The sequence below is a fragment of the Eublepharis macularius genome, chromosome 17 (genome assembly GCF_028583425.1).
Source record: "Eublepharis macularius isolate TG4126 chromosome 17, MPM_Emac_v1.0, whole genome shotgun sequence".
In the NCBI taxonomy this organism is placed as follows: Eukaryota; Metazoa; Chordata; class Lepidosauria; order Squamata; family Eublepharidae; genus Eublepharis; species Eublepharis macularius.
This window is the reverse complement of record NC_072806.1, coordinates 1,581,400-1,604,079: the sequence shown is the minus strand read 5'-3', so window position 1 is coordinate 1,604,079 and position 22,680 is coordinate 1,581,400. Positions and strand designations below refer to the sequence as shown.

At 50.3% G+C, this 22,680-nt stretch overlaps 1 protein-coding gene across 1 annotated transcript in view; it reads right to left on the bottom strand.

The window, feature by feature from the left end:
- The window catches only part of IGSF21 (immunoglobin superfamily member 21), a 174,228-nt gene that overhangs the window by 75,937 nt on the left and 75,611 nt on the right, over window positions 1-22,680 (bottom strand). Inside the window, exon 3 of the mRNA XM_055001645.1 lies at window positions 1,253-1,374. Coding sequence (XP_054857620.1) covers window positions 1,253-1,374 — 122 coding nt within the window. The remainder of the gene's footprint in view (window positions 1-1,252; window positions 1,375-22,680) is intronic.

Here is a 22,680-nt window from a genome sequence, read left to right as displayed (position 1 = left end):
GGCTCATTTCCAGGGGGAACACGCAGGAACGCAGTTCCGGCATTTCCCCAAAGAGGTCACATGTCAGGTGGCCCCACCCACCTGACTCTCGGTCATTTTAGGCCCGTTTCGTCCTGGATTGGGGCCAAAACGGCCTGGATCAGGCCTCTGACGGGTGGTGGATCACTCTCCCACTCAGCAGCGGCCCAATCCTGACCATTTTGGGCCCCTTTTCAGCCATTTTCAGCCCCTTTCGCCATTTTGGGCCCAATTTCAGCCCTGAAAGGCCAGGATTGGGTCCAAAGCAGCCAGGATAGGTGATGTCAGGGGGTGTGGCATACGCAAATCAGTTATGCCAATGACACATTTCCGGTGATGTCAAGGGGTGTGGCATATGCTAATGAGTTATGCTAATGAGTTCCTCCAGCTCTTTTCCTACAAAATGACCCCTGGACAAACTGAAATGGATCACGAAACAGAAGAATGAAGGGAAATTCTCAGAGCGACTGGGGGTGCAGCATCCTAATCCTTGCCACTCATTATGGATGCTACCCAATTGCATAATTGCATTTATTTTATTTTATTTTACTTTTACCCCACCTTTCCCCCCAATGTGGAACCAAAGGGGTTTGCGTTGTTTTCCTCTCCTCCATTTTATCCTCACAACAACCCTGTGTGAGTGTGTGAGTGTGTGAGTGGCCCCAAGTCACCTGCAAGCTTCCATGGCAGAGTGAGGACTTTACCCAGATCCCGGTTTGACACTCTAACCACTCTACCACACTGGCTCTCTCAGCCTAACCCGACATTTTCAACTCCAAACCTCCACTTCGATTTCACTTTTCCCACGTGCAAATCAAACCTGAGGTTTTCCCACTCCATTCTGTGCTTCCTCAAACTGGTCCCATAAAATGAATGCATTTTCCAACATTATCGTGCATCAATTAATCGCCATTGAATGAAATCCTGTCCTCGAGTCATAGTTGACGTTTGACAACCCCTGGTGGAGTTTTCATGGCAAGAGACTAACAGAGGTGGTTTGCCATTGCCTGCCTCCCATTACAAATATAATAAATGATGCATAACACGCGTATAAAGGGTTATAAATGGCATAATGTGTACACGCAATATAAACCCAACAGCAAAAAGCAGAGAACCAGAAGAGTTGGGAAAAATATCAATGGACACAAGAAAAACCAAACAAGGGACGTTTTGTGCGTCCCTTTTCTGGGTGCCGCTCTGGCAACAGCATTTGGGTGGAGACCACAGAACTCACCGTACTGTGGACTGATACACCAAGTCTTCCCGCTTCCGATAATTCTCCATGTGTGACTGGTTGGTGGAAAACATGGCGTCAAAGGTGAAAATCTTCTGCTTGATGGTGCCACCATCTGTGACCTGCCAAGGGGGACAAGAGACAGTCAGCAAAAAGCTGGTCTTAGCTGGATTTTGACAGCCTGCAAATCTCACAGAGTTCTTTTGTCACACCCCATGGAAAGGCAACAAAGTGCAGCTGCCCCCGTGCTCTGCATGAGGTGCAACACACCATTGACAAAGAGTCCAGAGGTGGGGCTCGCAAGTGCCTTTCCAAAGCTTTGGCTTTCCTTGTACCAAATTTTCATCATAAAAGGCACACATTTTTCAACGTGATTGGTGCATCGATAAATCAGCATTATATGTATGTAATACATATTAATGTCACTCATTTTATATATAAATAGTGTATTAAACTGCATATAAAAACATCCAGCACAACACAGACCCAGAAAACCAACAGCAAAAAGCAGAAGGCTGAGAGCATGGCAGACAAGATCAACGGATGTAAAAAGAAGAAAACAGGGGGCATTCATAGACGGCACCAGTCTATTGTATTGCTGAATGTGTGCGCGGGTGTGAAGGTGTGTGCATATCCATTGGGCAACCTTGGTCCAGTCCGTGACAGCAGAGGTGCTTTGCTCAGGTGGAAGGGGGCTTTCTTCACACACGATGTGCCTAGAGAGGAAAGCACCTCTGCTGGTGGAACAGATCCATCAAATCCAACTTCCTCTCCTGGCCTCACCTCCATAACCTGTTGGAGGGACAAAATGGGAAGAGACACATTGTCCACTCTGAGATCCTCCTTGGAGGAAGGGAGAGATAAAATGCTATCAAAAGACTGCGAGTCTCCAGGCAGGGAGCATTTGGATACGTATTAGCCAGGTGGAAGTCCCATGGGAATGCAGCCTGCAACCAGTGCCTAAGAGTTGTATCAAAACACACACACACCAGAAGTTCACAGACATTCAGGCAGTATCATCAGGAGTGTTGGCTTTGCCACAGTTTTAAGACAGACTGCTTAAAACTTAGAATTAACTGAGCCTCTGCAGGGCAAAGGCTCTGGAAGGGGTGACTGCCCGGCATGCCAGAGGTGGCGGAGGGCTGTGAGAGAATCTGTCCCCTGTGGAGTGATCTCTGCCGGCTCTGTCTTTTTAAGCTATGCTTCCCGGATAACATTGCATCTCTCAACATGTGATGAACACGTGTCAGAAGTCCTTCTGTAGAGAGACCCGAAGACCGTGCTTTTCCTGGAGACTGTTTTGGGGCTCTGACCAGCTTCTGTTTGCTGCTAAGCGCTTTTTTGTGATTTATGGTGCTCCGGCTGGTCTTATTAGTGCGTTTAGTTTCTGTGATAGTGCTTTTAACTTGTATTGTTTAATGCAACTCTGTTAGCTGCTTTGTGGATTCTCGAATTGAAAGGTAGATATAAATATTTTAGCACACACACTCACAAATTCATTTTGTCTGCCTCCTGCCTCTGGCCACTGAACCGGGTTTCTTAAATAAACACTATTGTCAAATAGGTTATCTGGCACAGTATTTCTCTACCCCCTTCCTCTCCCCCTCCCCACCCCATCAGCCATAAGATTAGAAATAAATTATTCTTTCTCTCCCCTCACCCTAACTCTGTTTTTCAGCGTAGCTGCAGTTAGCTGCGGTTAGGCCGTGTTTAAAAATAAATGAGTACAAAAGTTGAGAGAGAAAGAATTATCCGGGGGGGGGGGGGAGGATCTGAAAAAAAAAAGAAGAAAAAAAGCCAAGGAACGAAAGAGACTTTGATCCACAAACTCCAGCAAATGGCGTTCAAAGCCTTGCACAAGAGAGATGAATCCAGAAAGAGTGCCGGAGGGGCCCAAAGATGGCGGGGGAATCGCTGTGCGCCACGACGGAACAGGCTAAAGCTTTCGAAGTCTTTGCTTTTGCTCTCGCACTTATCTTAACCACCCTCCGCCCCCAAACCACACAGCACTTTTAACAGACTTGGATTTTTCTCCCCGTTCTTATCAGTGCAATTCTCCCGTGAGCGTCTCCCCTTGCGTTCTCAGCACAGCCTTGAAAGGGACTCTGAGGGCTGGTCTATCCTATGGGCTTATGCTGATTTCAGAAATGTTCCCTTGGCCCAGGAAACCCTCAAATATGTAGCTCTAGGGACAGCCAAAAAAGTCCCCTTCCCAATCTGCAAGCCACAGGATTCTCTGGAGGGAGCCAGAACAGTTAAAGTGACATAAAACCAGAATGGGTTTGCAAAGTAAACATGCTGCAATCTCCGCCCCTGTGGCTGGCGCCCAGTATGAAGGCTCAAGATTGACTCAGCTTGGTGCCCTGTTGGCTTTGATATGGAAGCATCTTTAATAGAGATTACCAGAGCGCCCCCCCCGCTTTTCCTTTCTGTTCTGATTCCAGAATGTCTCTCTGTGCAGCACTACAGTCCTCCTTAATTTTGGTTTAACCAGAAGATTTTCTAAAATGAATTGCAAAATTAGATCATTTGTGGTTTGTTTTCAGCTTCTTCGGTTCATCGGCAACTTTTATTCACCATCCATATTACCAGTGTGTGTGAGTTCATTGCTAAAACACTGCACAAAAGCAATCTGCATCGGGATGTGCAAGTGATTGTCTCCAGCTTCTCTCTGTGAGGACACAAGAAGAATCCGTCATACGTACAATCACGTTCAGAATGGCAAAACCTTCCACCTCTCCTTTGATCTATTGCAACAAGATTCTCTCTCTTGACTGCATTTTACTGATGCGCACATGTACCCCTCCACACTATTAAAACACCCCTGAATAACTCAACACAAATTGTACAGATTGTATCCAGATTGCTTTTTTGCAAGGTTTTAAATATGTTCATTAACAATACAGATGAAGGGGAAAGATGCTTAATGAACTGAAGGAGTTAGAAAATGTGGCAAACTGAACATGTGCAGTGCTTTAGTCAAATTTGGAAATTGAAAAAATGCAAAATGGAGAATTGTTACCGCATTGGAGTCAATAGTCTGGAACTGCAAAACCCAGTGAGAAATTTCAGAAGCATGAGCGTATACACCCTGGAGGTCTGGATTCAAGTTGAGGAATCTGCATGCCAGTGGCCACATGTCACTTACCGACATGGGATGGAAGAAAAGGTTTCCTCTCGGGTTTTTGTGAATGCCCCACAGAGAAGAATAAAGACACCTGTCTGTTTGTCTTCAGGAGAAGGGGGCAGATCAAACGCTCCTCTCTCCTTCATGGTTGCTCCGTGTCCAAATCGCACGCTGCATCTCTGAGATAATACCCGACAAGGTGTGAATCTGCTAATGAAATAACGCACCTGGAGGCTGTGTCAGAATGTCTCTTCCACAAGAAATGTGAAAACAGAGATGGTGCTAATAGACTCCAGAAGCAACCTCTGGGGAATAAATAAATATATAAAGACGTGGGGAGGCAGAGCTCTTCGCGTGTGCCAGCAGAGGGAGAGGGAGAAGGGGAAAGAGGGGGGCCTTCCAGCTAAAAGGGATGCCCTGCCATTTTGTGGCATCAGGTACTCCTAGGGGCTGGGCTCCCATCTCCTTGGAGAGACGCTGCTTCCACAAAGGTGGCCCAAGCCTCCACGCCTGGATGTTCGCATCCTTTCTGGGCCAGATCAAGGGCGCATCTGCTGCAGCACCCCAGTTCTTACTTTTCTTCTCTGAAGTCCAGAAATGGGCCGTGCAAGGTGAAGGCTTAACCCCCCGCTTGCCCTCTGCAGCTGGTATACAAAGATATATTGCCCGTGCCTGTTGAGGTTAGACATACTTTTTGCGCCACATCTAGTTGTTCCTATTATAAATAATAAATAATATTGCTGTTGAGCCAACATGGCTAAGAACCAGAGCTAGACCTGTCATCTACAAACTGGTCTAATGCTTTATAAAAATGCTAGGGGCAAACTGAGGTGGGGAATTCCTAGCATAACAACGTGTTCTCAGAAGAAGTCCTCCCTTCTGCCAGTCCTTACCATATTGGGTGACTCACTCACACACACACACACACACACACACTTGCATTCTTATACTAGGCTAATACTAGTGACCTTACAATGTGTCTTGCGGAATGTGCTGCATTTGGGGGAATTGGCAGGCTGGCAGCGGATGCCACCCAGCTGGAGCCAGGGGGCTTCCTGACCGCAGGGGCCTGCTGTCATGTAAGCGGGCCTCAGCCACCCACTTGAACCTCGAGACCCCTTTCTTGGGGGGAGGGCGGTGGACTTGCAGCTGGCATAGGAAACAGGCTCTCTGCCGCTGGAATGGTTCCCTGTGCTTATGTCCCTTTCCCAGATGAAATCTAAAGGGTTCTGCTAATGCACAATTATGACTCTAAACAAGGCAGGCGGGAGCATCTCTGAACTCCTTCTTCCTTTTATCAGATTCGTTGTGCCAAGCATCAATTTAACACATTAATTTTACAAATTAAATTACAGAATGCAATAGACATGCTCTGTTTACGCAGCCTTAAAAAGCTACCAAGACTGTGTGTTGCAACTGCAAACTAAATATACAGGCAAAAAGAAGGAGGGGGGGGACTCAGATTTAATGTTCAAGTGATACTTGGCCTGGAATTGAAGCAAGGAAGGCTGTGTGAACGAGATTTTCCTGTCCAAAATCAATTGGGCAAGCCCAAGAAAACAGACTTCAGAGTGGAATTCCTCACTGGGTTTCCAACCTGCAGTGGAATTTTCCGTTCTGCCTCTTTGCCTCCCACCCACCCCCACCCCCATAGAAGAACAAAGCAGCAGTTGCCATTCTAATGCTTAAAATAAAATAATAAAAAACCCTCAACTTCTCTCTTTAAAGAGAAGCACCAAAACACCCTTGGCAAATTCCGCAGGGGGCCAACTCCAGTTGTGGAGTCGCCTGAAATGTTGCTCCTTCCTTGGATCAGATCCCAGCAGACGTGCGCAGGCGAGATCAAAGCTGGAAGACCCCTCTTCCCAAACAGCTTCCTCGACACCCTTCACACAGCGGGGGCCAAGCCTTCATCTGGTACTTAAGATGCTCCCCGCATTGTCCCTCCCTGCAGAAATCTCACTCCTGGGTTTTTTTTTATTATAAGGGAATTGGGTGGGGGAAGAGGGAAGAGAGCTGAGCTGTCAGTAAAACTGTCTCTACAAATTTATTTGCCTAAGCCAAGGTTTTATTACAAAGAAAATACACACTCTCACATACACAAGATAAAGAACCGCAGAGAGAATTATCTGGGCTGTAAATCTCTGGCACTTTGGGGAGACGTGAGGTGAAAGTTTTCAAGGGCACGTCCGATTGTGGAGGGTTTTTTTTGGAAAACTCTTTCCCAAGTCTGGACAGAGCAAATTATCGGTGCTGAGAGACTCAGAAGGAAGCTGCCAAGTTGGTCACTCGAACTCAGCATTGTCTCTCCTCCAAAGAGAGGGTCTCCAGTCCTCCAGTGGAGAAAGCCTTCCCCTCTCCCCCCCAGACTCTTGGGGAAATGCCAGGGACTGAACTGGGGATCTTGGGTGGAGACAGCAGATCCACCCTCCCCCCAAGCTCTAGGCCTGCTTTCTATAGATCTCCTGGTCCTAGAGTTGCCATCCTCCAACTGGTGGCTGGAGATCTCCCGGAATCTCAACTGATCTCCAGCCTACAGAAATCAATTGCTCTGGAGAAAATGGCTGCTTTGGAGGGTAGACTCTACAGCATTATACACTGCTAAGGCCCCTCCCCTCCACAAACTCCACCCTCTATTGGCAACATCCCCCAAACCTCCAGGAATTTCTCAACCTGGAGCTGGCAACCCTACCTGGTCCATGTAACTTAGTATCATCCATTTTTCTGAGCTGTCCAGAGCCTTGCGTAGAACAGGTCAAGGGGGAGGAAAACTGAGAATGGGGCTCTGCAAAGTTGTCTAAGTTCCTTCTGACACTCCTTGCTGCCAACCAACTGTTGCATCAATCTCCCTCTGGATCTAGGCAAAACCGAAGACAGCCACCTTTGCATTTCAGAGGAGGACATATTAGCCTTCATTCATCAGTACAGGAGCCATCCATCAAATCTCAGATGCTCACAGGGGAAGACGTGAAAGAATTGGGTGGTTGGAGATGGGGTGGGGGGGGTGGGGGCTCTGTCAGCTTTGATCCTCCTCCCCGCTTGGCACAGCAACACAACTGACATCTGCGAGCAGTGCAACTGACGTCTCTGTCAAAAAATATAGACTGGTACTGGGGGGAGGGGAGAGAACTTCGTTCAGAACCGCACTGGAAATCCCTTCCTTGGCAGGGCCTGTTTGGAAAACCGCCGCTTTGGCGCAAGGACGAAGGACCTCACCGTCCCCGTGGCCCCCCTGATGCCCGCTGTGTGCACAAATTCTCCTGCAGCATTTTAAGGAGGGGGGCCGGGGGGGAGGAGCCTCAAGGCAGGTGCCCAGGCCCTTCAAGAGGAACCAAAACCAAGAAGCAAACGTGTCCCAAGTGCTGAAGTTTCAGCAGGCCATAACCCAGAGGGGAAGTCCCGGCGTTGCCTGCAGAAGGTCCCAGGTTTGATCCCCAGAGCGCAGCTGTAAGGAAAAGCCTTTCTCTGCCAGAGCCCCTGCAGCCGCTGCCAGCCAGAGGGGCTTCAAAGGCTCACGGATCTGTGGCGAATGAGTTTGGCCTACAGCAGCTAAATGGACCCCTCCCCCTCCCCCGCTGTAAACCAGATTCTGCGGCTATGTCACAAAGGAAGACTAACGCTCCTGTGCCCCGTGCGAGAACCTCCAGAGACACCTGGGTTTGGAGATGGGGTGCTGGACCAGAGGGACCTTCGGTCTGGCCTTTGAAGAGGATTAATCCATTTCCATGCCGCCCGTCCTCCAGGGAGCTGGAGACGGTGTGCAGTCCTCCCTTCTTCCTTTCTATCCTGGGAGGCTGCGCCTGGCCCTGGGACTCCCAGGGAGGGAAGAGTCGGGGCACGAGCCGGGGTCTCTCCCATCCTAGTTCAGTACTCCAACCACTACAGGGATCTTGCGGCATTCTTCTTGCAGTGTTGCCCTCCCCGAATGCATTTGTAGGGTAAGAGAGGAGCGCGTGCTTCTGGGGCCTCTGCCATGACAGCTCAAAGGAGACTCTGTGCTCAGGAGGAAGCCCGGCCTTTGGAGGAGCAGGCAGGCACCGCACCCATAGCAGGCAGGGCTGTTGGCTTCAGGCCCCAGGAGCATCTGTCTGGCCACTGCAGGAAGTAGGAGGCTAGGTTGGATGGACACATTTGGGTGCCTCCAGCAAGGCCAGTCTTACTTTGGCTGCTTCTGCATGGGTCCAGGCTGGGAAATTCCTGGAGATTTGTGGGGTGGAGCCTGGAGAGGGGCCTCAGTGGGGTATAATGCCATAGAGTTCACCCTTCAGAGTGGTCATTTTCTCCAGGGGAGCTGGCCTCTGTTGCCTGGAGGTCAGTTGTCATTCCAGGAGATCTCCAGCTACTGCCTGGAGGTTGGCAACCCTATGTGGGATTGGGGAGAGAACCCCTGCACAAAAGAGCGGCAGTGAGGGGCTTGGAAGTGGGCAGGAGCGGCCTGAGTATGCCCTGCTGCTGTGCCACTGGCATCCTTCCCCACCCTCCCACCCTCCCTCCCCTCCCTCGCATCAGCAGAGAGGCACGAAGGCAACCCCCTGTGGCCAGCGACCCCCTTTCTCCCCTCCCCGTCTCCTGGATCAGCTGCCCTGTGAAGCTCAGTTGGGGAAGCAAAAAGAGCCTTTCAGAGGCTGAAACGGGAGGATTTAGAGCTGCCCGTTCCCCATATAGGCTGGAGGTAGCATCCACACAGCTGTTCGCATCACAGCTGCCTCAGTTTCCCCAGAGGAAATAAAAATTTTATTTTTATTTTCCTGACTGTCAGGGGAAATACAAGAACCACATGAGCCATGTTGGTTGCAACATTGTGTGGGTGCTCCCCACAGGAAAGCAGCCCCTCGGAAACCTTCCGGTCCAATTAAGGTGGGTCCTTGGCCAAAATTCAGCTCTGTGTTGATGTGACACCAACCCAGGCTGGGCCTGTCTTGGACACCAGGGCAGCAGGAGAGGTGGCAGCCTTTTGTTTTCCCTTTCAACCTTTCCCGTTCTCAATTTGCAGCTGGGGAAACAAATTGCAGCCAGCCTGCTTGGAAGCGGCTTGCACACCGCCTGGCCGCATTTCCACTTGGCCAGCGAAAGCAAAACAGATCACGCCTGGCTCCCCCAGCAGGCCCTCCGCAGTTGCTCTCCAAAGCCCTGTTCGCCCCCATCCCTCTTCGTGTTCTACAAAACCAATTACAGACTGGAAATAGCTGTAATAAAGTTGATATCCCACTTACGGTCCAATCCCGCTACCGCTGCAAGAAACCGTAATAGTGGCTGGGAAGCGAAAACAGCTCACAGCGGTTTCTCTCGGACTGTTTAAATTGTGTTCCAAGGATCTCACAGCATTCCTTTCCCTGTCCTTGAACCTTTTCCAGAGTTGCTGCAACAAGCTCCCCGCCCTCAAATTTACCCAGAATTCTGGGACTACATATCCCCTGGTCTTTTGTTCTCCTGGGGCAGCACTGAAACATTAAGCTGAAGTTTGGGTGGTGAATTTGGGACCGTTCGTCCACATGCACAGTGGGCGTTGCATTCTCTGGTTGTGGCTTTTCCCCTTAACAGGTTATTGACATGCAGCAATGCTCAGCACATTGATTGAATCATAGAGCAAAAAGGAGCCCTGGTGCCAGCATGTGCCGGTTCGTCCTTGTTTGGCACACTGATTCGATGAAAGAGACCCTTCCTGGGACTCCAGCACGGCCTCAGGGGCCCTTTTCACGCCGTGATTTCATCCAGGCACATCTGCATTGCTGCACGTCCGTCAATGAAGATGCACTTTGAAATCATGGGTCCTCCTACCACACATTTCATTCTTGCCCACTCTTTGCCTGTTCCAGGTCCTGACCCAGGCTCCCCCCCGCACGGGATGAAACTGCAGCTGCCTTTGCCTGCAATGTGCTAATGACATTTGATAGGATTATCATCCTAAAACTGAAGCCTCTTTTTGCCCCGAGGCCAAAGCCCTCAGCAACTGGTACCAAGAGGTCCATGTCTATGAATGTGGAGGTTCCGGTGAGCCAGTCTGGTTAAGAGCCAGCGATGGACTTATTCTCACCCATGAATTTCTCTAACCCTCTTTTAAAGCCCTGTTAGCCAGCAGCTGTCATTACATACTGTGACGAAAAGTTCCGCAGGTTCCATCTGAATCTACTGCTCATAGTAAGCTTCTGGGAAAAGCGAGAAGTTCTTTCCCCACAACTTTTGACTACTTTTCCTGCACAGATCCAGGCAGGCCAAGTTTGGGTATCACAGGCAAGGAGACAGAGCAGGGCCCCAGATACTTGATTCCCCATCCCTCTTCCCAACGTCTGCCCCCAAGCCCACCCCCACAAGCAAGCACTTCTAGAAAACAGCAACCTTCAGCAGATGGCGATGATGGCACAGCTGCCTTTCCGCCCATCACAGCTTTCGATGGCCAAGAGACATCAGCATGGCAAGGTAACCAAGCCTGGCACCAAGAAGAGGCCTGGAAAACCAAGGGTGCAGATCACAGCATCCAGTCATAGAATCATAGAATCACAGAGTTGGAAGGGGCCATACAGACCATCTAGTCCAACCCCCTGCCCAGTGCAGGATCAGCCTAAAGCATCTCTGACAAGTATTCATCCAGCCTCTTCTTGAAAACTGCCAGTGAAGGGGAGCTCACCACCTCCCAAGGCAGCTGGTTCCACTTTTGAACTATTCTGACCGTGAAAAAGTTTTTCCTAATATCCAGCCGGTACCTTTGTGCATGTAGTTTTAGCCCATTGCTTCGCGTCCTACCCTCTGCTGCCAACTGGAACAGCTCTTTGCCCTCCTCGTAGATGCAGTCTCGTAGATGCAGAGGAGTTAGCCATGTTAGTCTGTAGTTGCAAAACAGTAAAGAGTCCAGTAGCACCTTTAAGACTAACCAACTTTATTGAAGCATAACTGGCTGTTTCTTCATACCCTCCATGCATCTGACAAAGAGAGCTGTGGTTCTCGAAAGCTTATGCTACAAATAAGTTGGTTAGTCTTAAAGGTGCTACTGGACTCTTTACTATTTAGCACCCAGTCTGTGTTTTTAATTACAGTGAGGTGGAATACAGGGCAGGTCATGACAAACCATCAGCCCTTCCAGCCCAGACTGGCAGCCATTCTCCAGGGTCTCCGGCAGGGACAAACCTTTCAGGTGCCTTTAAGATTCCTTTAAGCGGAGGAGACAGGTGCCTGACCTTGGGGCTCTCTGCATGCAAAGCTCTCGCTCTAGGCCCAAGTGCTGATTCCTCCCCAAAGTTCCTGCTGCAGAGCATTGGATTACCAGGTTGCACCCTGGTCACTGGGACCCGTCATCAGAACCCTAAGGCCTGAGGTGCACAGCCAGCACCATGTGCGACACCCTTGTCTGGAAAGACACATAGCTTTGAGTCTGGGTGTGGTGGACTCTTTGAATAAAATCCCGATATTGCTCACAATCTCTCTTCCTGAGTTCCTGTTCAGTTTCTTCTCCATACAGAGAGCAGTAAAAATGAAAGACCCATCCCTCCCCGGAAGGAAGCCTGACTGGTCTCCTTGTGGGACAGCTGCAGAGGCAGGTCTTGCCTGTGGGCTAAACTACCTCGAAAGCACACCTGTCTGGGCAGAAAATTCCTCGGACAGAGAGATGCAGGCGCTTAAAGCCGTTGCTATGGAAAATGCAGGGGGGGGACCCTCCTTTTGCCAACTCCCCCACTGGCATCAGCAAACAGACTTACGCACGGCCTAGGAACAAATAGAGCGTTCAATTTGTTTTTCCAAGAGCGAGCTGTTTCCATCTTGCAGTAGAAACAATTAAGGATAAATTCAGCTCCTGCTTTTCTGCTCAGTGGCACTCTCTGCAACAGACAGAAGACGGGCTACTGTTGTGCACAAACTTGTGCCTTAGGTGTCCCTCTCGCCAATCACAATAAGAGACACACACACCACGGAGTCCTGTAGAATGAAGCAATATATGATTGTTTAATTGAAACAATGGAGGAGCCCTTTTACACAGGAGTAGGTGGTCTCCTTGTGTCCAAAGCTCATCAAAATTACAATAGAAGCGCAGAGCAATTAATACTTTCAGATAATCATAACAATATTACAATATGTATTGTCGAAGGCTTTCACGGCCGGAGAACGATGGTTGTTGGGGGTTTTCCGGGCTGTATTGCCGTGGTCTTGGCATTGTAGTTCCTGACGTTTCGCCAGCAGCTGTGGCTGGCATCTTCAGAGGTGTAGCACCAAAAGATGGAGATCTCTCAGATCTGAGAGATCTCCATCTTTTGGTGCTACACCTCTGAAGATGCCAGCCACAGCTGCTGGCGAAACGTCAGGAACTACAATGCCAAGACCACGGCAATACAGCCCGGAAAACCCCCAACAACCATCAATATTACAATATTCTAATATTTGTTATCTTTTTGGCTCGTAAGGTATCTAGGGTCAGTTCTGATTTGAAGATGAAATTCTGGGTTGGCCCCTCTACTTGGGGGAATTCCACATCTTGCAACCCTCTTATCTTGCCCTTAATTTGGAAGGACACCTTCTAACCTCTCACCTACTTTCTTCTGGGCACAATACTTTCAATGGCGCCAATGAGTCTCAATCTGGCAGCCTTGGTACCCTCTGATAACTGAAGTCTGTGGGTAGGAAGGGATGTTTTTCCCATCTGTGCCCTTTCCCCCAGTTTCTTCTCAGCCTTAAGGAAAATAAGGCCACAGGTGGCCAAAACCAGCTTGCTGCATCAAATCAGTTTTCTACAAAAGGCTCTCTGGTACTGATTCCTATTGGAATCTTATAGAATAATATAACATATGCGTAATATTTTATAAGTGCAGCTCTGCAAGCAGTATATTATTAGTCCTCAGTTCTTGCAGAGTTTCAGCATACTTCTCTTGATCTTCTTGTTTCAAGTGCCATATTCTTACAGGTTGCATTACAAATACTACATTGGCTCCTGAGCATAGAAAAAGTGCAAGGCATGTAATATTGAAAGGCACAGAAGTGGTATATAAAATCCCTTTCTTCAAATCTATATCCATCACTACTCCCCCCCACCACAGTCTTGACTCCTGCGGGATTCCTGTCCTCGCCCTGCCCTGGCAGCTCCTTCTTGGGGACCACCTCTGCTCACAAAGACAAATGATCCCGTGACGGCCACTATTCTGGCTCAACGGCAACCTCCTTCTCTGTTGCATCATCTCCTTTTTCTGCTTCTCAGCTGGAAATGAGGGTTCACTTGTGCCCCCCCACACACACACACTATTTCCATGCCTCACCAGCAACCCCAAGCTCTGAAAATTGATTGCAAGATCAAATAAGTCTTACTGCAGTCAGCAAAGGCAATTTTTGGAAGCACCCCAGAACACTGGTTCACCCAGAGAGAGCACTCTCCCGTCCAGCCTCTCCCTGCCTCTGAATGGCTGGCCACTCTTAGTGCACCAGGAAAAGCCAGAGCTTCTGGCATGAGGAAGAGGGGGGGGGAGTAGTCAGCAAACTATTTCTTCCATTGACAGCAACAAGCTACCAGGGCCTGGTTCAAACCCACTGCAGAAGAGGCAGCCCAAATGGTTCCAGGGTGTACCTGGGGTTGCCAACCTCCCTATGGGGCCTGAAGATACCCCAGAACTACAATGATTTCTAGACTATTCTTGGAGAAAAAAAGTTGTTTTGGAGGGTGGACACTGTGGCATCATCCACTGCTGAGATCCCTCCCCTCCCAAACCCCACCCTCCCTAGGCTCCTCCTACCAGATTTCCAACCTGGAGTTTGTAGGGTTGTTAGGCATTGCCTGGCAACTAGCAGGAGACAGGGGGAGGCAGGGACTTACGGTGGGAGCATGCAATTGGCACCCTCAACATAATGATGTCACTTCCAGCATGACTCAGAAGTGATGTCATCATGTCAGGGATGACACTGTAACATTTGCTCAAAACTCTCTGGTTTGCTTGGGTCAAATTCTAGAGTGTCGTCTGATATAACACGGCTTCTGTGTCGTAGCAGAAGTGATATCATTACACTGGTCATAGATCCAGAGGAGTTAGCCGTGTTAGTTTGTAGTTGCAAAATAGTAAAGAGTCCAGTAGCTAACCAACTTTATTATAGCATAAGCTTTCAAGAACCACAGCTCTCTTCATCGTATGTATCTCATCTGCTTCTTATGGGAGTCAGATTTTATGGAGGAAGGAGGTGGGAAAAACCTGCTAGCCTTTCCTATTTGTAAAAAGAGAAGACTTCTCAGAAGTTACAAGAATGTTCCATGCTGACCAGAGAGTGGCCCATTGAGGCTGGGACGATGAGGGTCAATTTCAGTGCTAATTCTCAAGCCTCAGTCAAATGACCAAGTGCAGGTCAAGGGCTAGAGATTGCCGTGGGCAAACAGGCCTGGCAGATGGAAGAAAGCCCTCCACTGGATATTCAACTTCCTCTAAGGTACCTCTCTCTCTTTCTTCCCTGAGCCTTCCTTCCTATCACCCTGCTGCCTTCTGGGACGAAGGGATGCCGCGATCCCACCCAACCAGCTGGAGATGGTTTCTTGTCACTCTCTGCATGACTGTTCCTTCCTCCTCTACAGCCTCTGGACATCTTGGGAAGGTGTCGAGCAGGGTTTTAATGTCTCATTCTCGTAATGGGTGATGGCAGGCAAGGCCCCTGCAGGAATTCCAGCTTGTCAGAGTCGATCAGGCAGGCGCTCAAAAAGTGTGGCCAGCATCTGTAATTCATCAACCCTGGCTCGCCCTGTCTGATGGGTTTTTCACTCCTCGGAACAGAGCTGCTTCCTCCGGACAGACAGGGGCCCTGGCTGACAACTGCGGTGGCGGAAAGAGCATCACTGCTGTCAGGGACGGCTGGTAATTAGTCCACACGATCTCTGTTCCTTGTCTTGCTTACACAGGAGAATCAAGAAGTTGGTTTCCTCCAGAACTTCAGAAGCAAAATTTATCCAGTGAGATTGTTTCAATGCTTCACAGCAAACCCACCATGAACCCTGTTTTCGATTCGTTTGAGGGAAATCTTCTGTCTTCCATTGCAATGCTCAGAATCAACCAGCATTACAAAATGCACCAAGAGACTCCCCTTAGAGAAGTCAAGGAAACTGTCACTCCCAGCCATGGTGGACAAACTGCCTCCTGCTCGGCTCGGAATCTGCTCAGTATTTCTAAGATCTCTCGGAGAACTGTTTGCTGGGAACGATCCCTCTCTGCTCTGGCTCTTGGCTGAGCTTCATCCTATTTCCTTATCATTTTCAACTGCCCCTGAAAGTTGGCCCTATAAGCCAATAGATCAGGGACTTCACAGTTCCCTGGAGTCTTAGAATCATTCTTTGGGGACTATTACACACTTCTGTCTAAGCTGTGATTAAAGCCTGGGGACAAAAATAGAGGTGGATTAAAAGCACAAAAATGGCTTTGATTTCTGTGGGATTTGCTCTGCAGTTCAGTGAAGGACTGTCCCTCATTGCGCATGTACAAGCATCAGCAGCATGGTATGCCTGAGTGCTGGTGGCACATGTGCAGAACCAAGCTGAAGAAGCAGATCTAGGGGAAATTATGCTCAACTCATCATACAGCCAACATGATGAGCAGGAGAAATTTGTCTTTCCAGTCAGGTCAGTTCAATCCTTTGTCATAATTCCCCTTCAGGGACAGGAGATTTCCCCATGCTGTCCCTCTGTCCCAACAGAATTTCTCTCTACATTTTTTCCTACTCCTCTTTAATTCCAGCTTAACTCAAAGAATTTCTCAAATTAATTCCAGGACTGATCATATGCGCTCTCAGCTCCTTTGCTGCCTCCCCACCACATTTCTAATGCATTTATGCACATTGATAAAATTCTGCAAAAAGCCAACTTTGATACAACTGTTTATACAAACACACCGCAATATTTTGTTTTTCTCTGTCACAACAGTAACAGAGGGAGGGAAAGCGATGTTCAAACAGAAGGAATGGAAATCTATGGCAAACTGTGCATGTGCAAAAACTTAGAAACAAAACAGGAATAATGGAGGCTTCCTGATGCCTTGCCCTGACCTGGATAGCCCAGGTGAGCCTGATCTTGTCAGATCTCGGAAATGAAGCAGGGTCAGCCTTGGTTAGTAATTTAAATGGGAGACCTCCAACAAAGACCAGGGTTGCAGAGGCAGGCAATGGCAAACCACCTCTGCTAGTCTCTTGCCATGAAAACCCCAGCAGGGGTCGCCATAAGTCAACTCTGACTTGAGGGCACTCTCCACTACCACCACCACCTGCCGCTTTGGTTCCCCTTGGAACAAAATATCAGGCAAAAAGCATGTGAGGCGGCAGAACAGGAAGTAAAGCGGATCAATCAAGGCCCACTTGGAGTACCAGGTGAAGCAGCCGGGCTCCTTGACCATGCTGGGGTGCCAAACCGGTCTCCTTTACATGCTTGCTAGGAGTCTGAGAAGCACACCAACGCTGCCTTCTGCTACAATCTTCCAGTCAAAGACATCTGCCTGCGGCTGCTGACCCAACACCTCTCCCCTTCCAGTCACTCGCTCAGCCGCCTGCCCCGTCAATTCCCCATTCGCTCCTTATCTGCAGAAATCTGGGGAAGCAGGGCAAGAACTGGAGGGGGGCACTAAGTTTGGCTCTTCCGGCATCATAAGAGAATAACTTTTGATGGGTGAAATTGCAAGGCCTCCTGGCAGCTGTGCTCAGAGGTGTCAGGCAGGACTCTCAACCCGGCTGCCATTTGAAGCCAGCCAATTACTGGACACATCCAGATCTTGTGAAGGGCACTGTCAGCTTGGCTCCTGACTGGGGCACAAGTGGCAAAACCATCTGCAAGGACAGGCCGTTCAAATACCCCGGAGGCACCGCAAGGGAGCCAGGCACCACCCTGGCCATCAAATGGCAAGATAATCTTTTCCTCTAGCCAGAGAATTGCCTGGGAGCCGAAGGGTTCCAGGTCCTCCCCGGTTCCTAAGGATGTTTATTCGACTACTTTCAATGGCTGGTGGCTGCTAGCAACGACAGCCCCATGTCTGGGTGGGGAAACATGGGCTGGCAGTAGTTGCGGATAAAGAGCATTTCTCTGCACAGCCTTTACAGGAACCCTCTTAGGCAGGGAAATCATCAATATCTTGATGACTGGGAGAGGCTGTAGGGGGGGGGGCTTCTTTAAGGCCAGCTAGAGAATCCCTGGCAGAGGCAAGATTTGAACCAGAGACTCTCCGACTCAGAGCTCAGTTTCTTAATCAGTGCACTCAATAAATGGATGTAACCAGTGCAGATTTTTCAGCCTCCCAGAGAGAAGACGACTAGAGGGATGGGAGGGGTGCAAGCTGTTAGGGGAGGGCCCACAGGGGCGTAGCAGAGCTCCTGCCTTGCATGCCAAAGCGCCCAGGTTCAATCCCTGGCACCTTAAACAACCCCAGGCATAAGGAGAGACCATTCTCTGCCCAAGACCTTGGAAAACTGTTGCCAGCCAGAGCAGGCCGGCATGAGCAAGATGGACCCGGGGCTCTGACGCAGTCTCGGGCAGTTGCATATGCTCATTTACACCGATAGCCGCACGTGCTTTAAAGAGGAGCACCGTGAACAGGCTGCTTGCCGGCACCCCGCCCCCCCCCCCCGCCCGCCCCTCTGCTTTTCACTTGAAAGCACTCTGCAAATGATAAGGCTTATACATTAATCTGCCGAATCAAGGCTACTTGGGACACCTGGCTTCCCCTTGTCCCTGCAAGAACCCGAAAATCAAGGGCAACGAGCAAGCAGTAGACACAGAGCAAGGACACGAAGCACGGGAGGAGAACACGACGCGTCCCAAGGAAGGAAATGAAGGTCACTGCGCTGCGCCGAAGCCAAGCCTGGCTGGCACCACCTGGAACAGGAGGCAGAAGGAAGGCCCCGCCTGCCACTCATCTCAGGCTGAGCTCCCTCTGCAGCTTCGACACCTACGAAAGCTCTTCCAGCCTGCCATGTGGCTGGCACAGACCCGTCCCTACCCCCCCTGCACACCGAGGGAGGCGAGGAGAGACAAAGAGAGTGCAAGCCAAGGATGGGCATGGGGTGACCTTGGGCACAGCTGCCAGGAGGAGGCTGGATCATGCTTGGCATTGCCATCGCGCCCCTTGCTGGGGCACGGGACCGTCACTGCCAAAGAAGGCGGATGCCAGAGTACAATGAAGAAGGAGAGAGGAGAAGCGCCAGAAGGTTGGCAGGAAATCACCTGGACCTCAGGCTGGGTCGATTCTTGGCCCTGGCAGATGACGTTCCAGGTGCCATCCCTTGCGCAAATGCAGGGGGGAACGCTGAAGCCCACAGAGCAAGCCTGCAATGAAAGACTGGCTTGCCAGATACCCCCTGCTCAAGTGCCCCCATCTGGGCACTTCCCCAACTTGTTCCTCCCCTGGTCTCTTCTCTCCTTCGGACTCAGGCTCTCCTCTCCTTGCTCATCCCCTTGCACTTGGGGGCGGATTCAAACAGACTGCAGCTGCGGGGGTGGGGGTGATCCCGTTTGGGAAATGCTGAAACACACCCACAAGCGAAGGGGTGAGTCCAGAGCCTTTCACTCCAAACTTGGCCCTAAGGTGAACCCCCGCCCCCCCCCCCTCAGATCTGCTCAGGGGGTCTCGGGAACCAGCTGGACTCAGAAACTGGGGGAGGGGATTTGCTAAAGGGATCTCTGTGGATGGGCGAGGAGCAAAATGACATTGACTACCCTACACTGGGTTGCTTTGTGAACACTGAGAGCCATCTTGGGTAACCTGTTTTAACTTGATAATGTGACTTTTTATTTCTATGTACTGTATTTTAAATTGTTTTATGGTTATTATAATGTTGGAACCAGCCCTGAGCCCGCTTGCGGGGAAGGTGGGTAAAAATAAATTAAATTAAATTAACTTCCAGTCACCATGCTTAAGACTCAGGTGGCAGTTATCCATCCATCCATCCATCCATCCATCCATCCATCCATCACATTTTCTTCCAAAGAGCTCAAAGCACTACACACATTTCTACCACCCTAATTTTATCCCCACAAAAACCCTGTAAAGTAAGCAGGACTGAGAGACAGTGACTGCCCCTAGATCAGTTAATATACTTCCTTGCAACCATACCTGGCTTTCATGGACCTTTGACCAACTCTTTATCAGTTATCCCATGCTAACTCTGGTGTGAATTGACCCATCTACCACTCCAGACTCTTTTAAAAGACAAAGGGCAGCATGAAGGACCATTCAGATGTGCATGGTCGGCGGCAAGTCACAGAGTTTCCCCTTTAAATCCCATACAACTTTGGGACCAGGGCAGCAGGTCCACGATTCAGAGCTGAATCAGTCCCAAATGCCAGATGGAGTTTGGAAGGGCTGCGTGGACAGGGGGACAGGGAGAGGAACCCTCCCCGGCCTGCTCCTGAAGTCCCCTCTTTTAGCCATTGCTCCTGAGATATGGAGAACCTCAGCTTCACCATCAGAGTAACCCCAGAAACAATGGGCCCAAGGTTCAGGCCTTCACCTGATCTGACGATGCATCTGAGGAAGAGAGCTGTGGTTCTCGAAAGCTTATGCTACAATAAAGTTGGTTAGTCTTAAAGGTGCTACTGGGCTCTTGACTGTTCTGAAGTGTCCCTGACTCCTTCCCAGGATGCTGGGCTCGACTGCCCTTGGGAATGACAGAAGGGTCCTTGCTGTGTTTCTCTTTATACCCCCTTTTCCCCTTTCTGCCCACCGTTTTGGTTCTCTTCTTTTCACTGTCGTTTTTGTGACTTTGTTTGCATTGTGTCTACAAACTGTATGCAGTGAACATGGCATGTACAATCGATGTCCTTTAATATCTGCTGACTTCCTGAGGCACCAGCGCAGCACTGCAAACTACGCACATTTTCCAGGCCTAACACAGCGTGAACAGAGACCTGCAAATAAGGAGCCACAGGCCGGATTCGCAGCAAGCAGGTTTTGAGGATGAGAAATGGGACATCATCCCTAGACTACACAGCACCCCATCGGCATGATCCAGCCAGGCTTTTCTTATGTTCTTATTTAAGGGGTGTTTGTTGCAACCACACAACAGAGTCCTGTGTTACTTTGAAGATTTAGGAACCTTTGGGGGCAGAAGATTCCTTGAACTAGGGTCCGTCTCCTATCTGAGCTGTGGGCTCCAAGATCTCTGTTCTTCTGCCCCCCCCTTGTGGGTTTTTCTGCTTTGCCTTCAACAGCTCCTGCCCCCTCCCACACTCTCATGGCCCTACTGAGGGCCGCCCTTCTTGGTCTCTGACCACCGGCTCCATTTTTGCAATCATAAATAGGCTCGACATGGCGTATAATCTCCCCTGAGCCCAGCTGGATGGCCACTCTTAGCTGCCCTTGGACGAGACCCTAAAAGAGAAGCTCTCTCGTGGTCGCCAAGTGATTGTGGAAGGCTGAGCAGAACCCAAAAGAAAGCCTGTTCGGGCCTCCTCCCATCAGGCTGAACTTCCTGCCGCAGCGTTTGCAGAAGAACTCCAAACCAGCCTCTTTCCTCCTCCTTGGATTTAGGCCTGGTGTGCCCCTGAGGGCCAAGCTACACATGACGAACGACACTTGAACGGCAAGTGGATTGAGTGGAGGGCAAGTGAACAGGGAGAAATACACTTGCCGTTCAAGTGTCATTCGTCATGTGTAGCTTGGCCCTGAGTCTGTTCACTTGCCGTTCAAGTGTCATTCGTCATGTGTAGCTTGGCCCTAAGGCGACTCACACATCAGGGAATGCTCTCTCCATGTCCCACGGGCCAAGCCGGCGGAAGGGGCTCCTCCTGTTCAGAACATCGAATCTGCAAGATGAATAATGGAGCCTCCTGCAGAGATGCTATCATGGGAAACCAGCAGCCCATCTCCCTCTGCACAAAGGCGAGATAGCTGTTAGACGGGCCCGGGCGAGAAGAACCGATAGACTCTCTTTCTCCTGGGAGAAAAGAGGTATTTCAGCAGGCAGGCCCAAGATTGCAGCAAGCCGGTGATAATGAAAACTCTCTTTCCAGACTACAAAGGAATCCCCCCCCCTTCTGCTGTTGTAACAAGAAACAAAGACTCGAGGGAGCGAAAGGGCCCAGCCGTGGTGGTGGGGGGGGGGAGAGGATGTTTGGCTGAACTGCCGCAAGCCAATTACAGCCTCAACTGGGCACGGGTGAAGACTGCCTGCCAGCTAGATGGTTTGGCACCCCAAGAAGCCCCCTGCTCTTCTGGCCCCCACTTGGACTGCCAGCTTTTGCATTAGCAGTTCAGGGCCCCTCTCAGAAATCTCTTCGTTGCATAATGCATCATTCACTTGTGGAAGCTCGGCCACTGGGTGGAATGAAGGTGACTTGCTTAGGGGGGCTTGAAACAGGGATTGGACAAAGGCATGGAGAAGCACACCCAACCCTGTCAGTCCTGAGGGCTAAATGCAACCTCTGTTGCAGCAGCAGAATAGCTCTGATTGTCCTCTGCTGGTGGGATTTGGGGGGCAGGAGGGTCCTCCGCGGGCAGGGGGGCATGTCATAGCAGCCACCCACCAAAGCAGCCATTTTTCTCCAGTGGAAATTATCTCTGTCGCCTGGAGATGAGTGGTAATTCCAGGGGAGTCTCTCTGTGTGTGTGTGTGGGGGGACACCCAGTGCTTGCCTTCCTGCTGCTCTTGGGGCAGCCCGGTGACAATGCAATGACGTCACTCTTGGGAAGTGACATCATTTCACAAGGCTGGGGGGTGCGCACTTTGCAGTGGGCCAATTTGGGCCCCAAGCACCGAGGCCAGCTGCAAAGCGCGAGAGAGCTCTAGTGATGTTGTTGTGCCCGCCCCGGGAGCGCACCAAGGCGGCCCGTTCCCCACCTTTCCCCCCACCAGCCAGGCAAGCAGTGGTGGGGGGAGAAAGGTGGGAGCAGGGGATCCCCCACCCCCACCGAGGCAATGGGGTCCCTAGTTCCAGGCCCCCCTTGTGGTTGGCAACCCTACTGCTGGATGGCAACAAGATGGGGGGGGGGAATGCTGGCCTCTGTGCCCCTGGGGTGTGAGCATTAGGGGGCACCTATGAGATACAGGCCTCGTGGTTCTGATCCAGAAGGGCTTTTATGTTGAAATGGGGCCAATTCAAGCACAGGTTGGGAAAAACCCAGCAATGGGGCAGGGATATCTGGTCAGGGGCTGGAATATGATTGGAACTGGCCAGGGAAGAGCAAAACCAGGACAGAAGTGGGCAGATTTGGAAGAGATGTTATTTATTATCATCAGCTGATTTGTAGGCCACCCTCCTCCACGTGCCCAACACACGAAGCGGAGACAAAGGGCAAAGTCCTGACTGCACCCCTTCAGCCTGCAGGTGGGGAAAGCCACTGCGGAACAAGCCCCTCATGTTAAAATAACACCAACG